Source organism: Stylophora pistillata, chromosome 6, assembly GCF_964205215.1.
Source record: "Stylophora pistillata chromosome 6, jaStyPist1.2, whole genome shotgun sequence".
In the NCBI taxonomy this organism is placed as follows: Eukaryota; Metazoa; Cnidaria; class Anthozoa; order Scleractinia; family Pocilloporidae; genus Stylophora; species Stylophora pistillata.
In genome coordinates, this window is record NC_142524.1 from 30,267,313 (window position 1) to 30,271,983 (window position 4,671).

Sequence of the window (4,671 nt, forward strand, 5' to 3'; positions counted from 1 at the left end):
TTCAAGAAAATTATTTTTGACCATCTATCCGCCATGTTTCATATCAGCAAAGGGTGGATCAAGATAGGGTCAATGATGAAAAGTGGTAAAAGTCAACTTAAAACCCGTCTGCCTCGACATATAAGTTACTCAGGATTCAATGCATTTCGGGTGATGAGGAGATGACCAATCAAAATGAATTATTTTTCTTGTTAGTCTAAATCAGTCCTCACGTAGGAACAAAAACGAGTCGAACTGCGCATGTCACATGCGGAATGGAATTTGTGTGAGGAGAGTGTTGTCGACTCTGATGAGATCGAAATAGGAAAATACTCCAAAGTCATTGATGAAAATAAGGTGTTAATTAGGGTAAACAAAAGTAGTTGGAAAAGTACCAATTCGTGGACATTTTTGTCAAATTATTGTGAATATACGCTTATTTGGCACTTTTCAAATTATTCACCTCATCTGCATTTTCGTCAAATTATTGCGCATATGGTATAATTTTGACGTGAAGCCATTTGTCTTTAAGTGTGTTGTGTGACCGGGTTTTTTGTTTCACTCACATAATTCTTCACATATTTGGTTGTATATTCACGTTTCATTTTGTTGTTAGGATGATGGTTTATAGTATCGTCCTATCGCATGTGTGTTCACCCCATCTGGTTGAATGATTCGCTTGTCATCGTTCGCAGATAATGCAACCTTGTTGATCTCTTCCATGTACATCTCATGTTTTCGACTTCGAAGGGTGTTCATTTTTCGTAGCTGTTTTCCACCACCGAATAGACGTTTTTTGTAGTCATCAAAGCTAATGGTACGGTCTACCACTCCTTGTTTCACCCCCTTACACTTTTTCACTTCTTTTTCTTCATCAAACATTTTGTAGCTGTAAAGCTTTGCTCTCAAGCCGACAAACTCTTCAATGATCTTTCCACCTGCCTCATCTTTAAACATTCCAATAACTTTCTTGTTCACATCGGTTGATACCCCAGAAGGATGTTCTTTCGAAATGTTGCTCGTGTCAAACCAACGGTCTACATCACCAGTTATATCTTTGTAAAAATCTGATGTGTGAATCTCATAACAAAGACTGTCAGTGTCTGTGAAAAGAAGCTTTGATTTGTCATTTGGGTACTTAGGTTTGATGTAGTTGTAGTGGAAGTCGTACATCAATGTCTTACTGATATCGAGGATGCTCATCCCCAGATAGAGAGGTTTATTGAAGTAAATCTGCGTCTTCCCCATATGTATTGCGCTGAGATCTTCTGAGAAGATGGTGAAATATTTGAAGTTGACCTTGTTTGTCAACTTCTTTGCCTTTTCCTCTGAGTTGACAAGTTTCACATCAACGCGTTTTCGAATGTTCTCCATGGTTTTACCAAAAACAGCGTTGTTCATCGGTTTGTAGAAGTCTTTCTCAAAGTCGTTGTCAGCCTTTGATCTCAAAGATGTGTTGAGATCAATATACTCTTTCATCCAAGGTTTTTCTTTGAACCTGATGACGCGGTGGATCTTTCCGATTTCAATTCCCAGTGATTTATACATTTTTAGTGTCTCATGATGAACGATGTACTTCTTCTTTTCGTTTAACGTGCAGACCAATTTCTTTACTTTACCAATCAACAGATTCTCAGGAGCGGGTGGATAGTCATTGAAGCGATCATAAAGCTCAGAAGTGACACTTTTTAGATCAACTTCAAGAATGCAGGGGAAATCTTCCCAATGTTTGAAATCTTTCTCGTTTACCCATTCAAAACCTCCTGTTGGTAGATTTTTACTCATTGCCCAACCATATAAATTATTCGCATCGAGATAAGTGATGAACTTTGAAGGTTGCTTACGATCAAACTTTTCACCCATATATTTGTTGTTGGCTTTTGAATGTCTTGTTGGAATCATACAAACACCACCGCGAATACCGGCCTCAAACATGTGCAACATATTTATATCACTCAACAACTCAAGTTGTATTTTAGTCAACTTGAGACAAGCATCCCAAGCCAAACCCGGTGCGGTGTAGTACCAACAAGGATCGAGATCGTAGTTCTCTTTACAAAGTTTTCGAAAGTTTTCAAACACATCGGCTAGTAAAAGAACATCACTTCGATTGTAGAGATTGTGATAATCTCGGAATGTCTTACATCCAAAGGCTTTCCATACCTTTTGCGCATGGGTATAGTCTTCATCCGAGATCTCTTTACCACTTAACACGGAGAAGAAAGATTCTTTCGGTGGAAGTTGTGGTTCATCAAGCTTGTGTATCGAATCCACCCATTCATAAGGATAAACACCCTTTCGCATCAACAGTTTAAGCTTCTCTCCAGAATAATATTTTCCTGTATTTTCGAAGAAAGACTCACCCTTTTTGACAAGGTTATTGACAAGCTTGTCAAGACTGGAAGCCATGAATTTGAAACTGTCAATGAACCTCAACTCTCTCTTGACAACAACGTCTTTTTCTTCCTCTTTGTTAAAAAACTTATCAACCACAACGTGTTTTGTAAAGCTAATGTATTTCTCTTCGTTGTTTGGTATGCAATCAATGTCTCCTTCTGAAACACCAAGATTTCTAACGAATAGATGAGCGTCATAGTTTGCTAAGTTATGAAAGACGACGGGTATGAATTTTGGTCGTCGGTATTTGAGATTACAACCGTTATGTGCAGCCCCTCGAAATTTACCGGTGTAATGGCAGTGATCGCGCACTTTGTCCTCCCCCTCTTTGAAATCTTCTCCACACAACCAACAACATGTTGCGTTTTTAAATGCAACAACATCACTGTCTGTTAAGATCATCTCCTTTTTGGGATGGTTTTTGTATATGCTCTTAATCTCTGCTTCAAGCACTTCAACGAATGTTTGAGCCACATCTTCATCCTCAGACTTGGCTGTGTATTCAACCCGTTTTGAATATCTATCGTCAAATGAGCATTTGATGTAGTAACAGAAACTTATTGGTTTGTGTTGTTGTTTTTTCTCAGTGTAACACCCTGCTGGATTTGCTTGAACGGTGTCTAAAGGTTTGATTAACGACTCAAAGTCTGCATAGATGACGAACGGCATGTTCATCTGCTTCTGATAATTCTTAAAAGAGAGACAAGTCCCCTCTTTCGGCATCTTCTCTCTCACAGCCTCATGATTTTGACACAACTCACTGTGCGTATCAAGAACTCGCTGAGAACCAAAATAATTAAGACACCTTCTACAGAAAAACTTCTTATGTCCATCTTTCGATAGACTACTCGAAACGAGCCGACTCAAATTTTTGATGAGACAATAATGCTTCTTGTCACCTTCAGTAATGAGAAGGAGATCAATATGAGTCTTGCTAGGATCTTGACCTTCGTTGCTCACTCTCAAGGGGCTGAGTCCATCATCATACATATAAACGTTGACAGTGATCCCTGGATTCAACTTTTCAAAGCGGTGAATGCTCTTCACCTCCATTGGAAACTTAATGTCATCCCACACGAGATGGGATGTCTGGTTTCTCAAAATCTTTGTGATACGCTCAGGATGACTTCGAACAGGATACAAAGCTCTCGTGACACACCATTTGAAGCACTCCTCATCCTCGTTCTGCATGTTTATGATAGCCATCTTTTTCGCAAGATGTTTTGGTAGCTTGATATAAGAAGAGCCTTTCACAGGAGTGTACTTATTAACAATACGCAAATCTAACCTCTCAACACGATTAAAAGCCCACTGACTTCCATTTCTTAAAAACTTAGCCATACTCTCCATCATTTTCTCCACACTTTTTTGATAAATTTTTTCTCGATCACTCCCATCAAAGACGATATGTTGTGAAGATAAAAAATATGTAGACAATATCTCATCCTCACCCGTAATATTATTTTTCTTTTTCATCTCACACCTAAAAACAAAGTCTATCTTGATATTTTTCTGTGTATTCAAAAAGTTGATAACGATTGGTTTTACAACCTCGAGAAAATATTCTGGTCCATAACCCCCCACCCCATCAATCGTGTACGTCTTTAAAAACCGTTTCACTGAAGACTTTCTCTCAACAAGTTTGAAAGATGAAACATTGTTACTTTTCTTGTAGAGTTCATTGATATATTGTTTGAAATCTTTCAACTTGTCATCGACTGCTCGCGGCGTGTTTGCTACCCCCTTCAACCACTAACCCCAATCTTCTACCTTCTTTTTTTCCCCAATCAACAGCCTTCTCGATTTTTTTCACAAGCTTTGCTGGTTTTAAGATTTTCTGCCCATGTTCAGGAACCAAATCATCAAGCAGGTTGTCAGATCTAGGGGGTGAATCAGCGTTGTTTTGTCTTTGTTTAGGAATTGGAAGGTCGAGCAGAGGTCGTCCATCAACTCTCTTCGAAGCCCCCTTCTTATTGAAAGTAGCAACCTTCTCAAGTTTCTCAACCTTCTCAGTTTGATCATTTAACCATTTTTCCCACTCTTCTTTTCTTATCCCACTCCACGCTTTTCGCGTCTCACGCTTCTCGCGTTTTGCTCTCTTCGAATCTCCTTTCTTGGAAGTACTAGCAGTGCTAGCATTACTACTGCTACTACTAGTACTTGGTCTTGACTGAATGAGCCTGATAAGCTCATCTTTTCGAAGTCTTGAATAGCCGTGAAGGCCTCTATCTTTTGCGATTTGACGAAGTTGCACAACAGTGTTATTCTCCATTATGCAAATATATATCTTGTAAA

The 4,671-nt window shown here is 38.9% G+C and overlaps 1 protein-coding gene across 1 annotated transcript; it reads right to left on the reverse strand.

Annotated features, from left to right (window-relative positions):
* Positions 1 to 591: 591 nt before the first annotated feature.
* Positions 592 to 3,717, reverse strand: LOC111347672 (uncharacterized). The gene has a single exon (XM_088725129.1). It carries the CDS (start codon positions 3,715 to 3,717, stop codon positions 592 to 594), a length of 3,126 nt encoding a protein of 1,041 aa, XP_088581255.1.
* Positions 3,718 to 4,671: the final 954 nt, after the last annotated feature.

Excerpts from the sequence above, each read along its gene's own strand:
- LOC111347672 (XM_088725129.1), bottom strand. The coding sequence starts at position 3,717 with ATGGCTAAGTTTTTAAGAAATGGAAGTCAGTGGGCTTTTAATCGTGTT.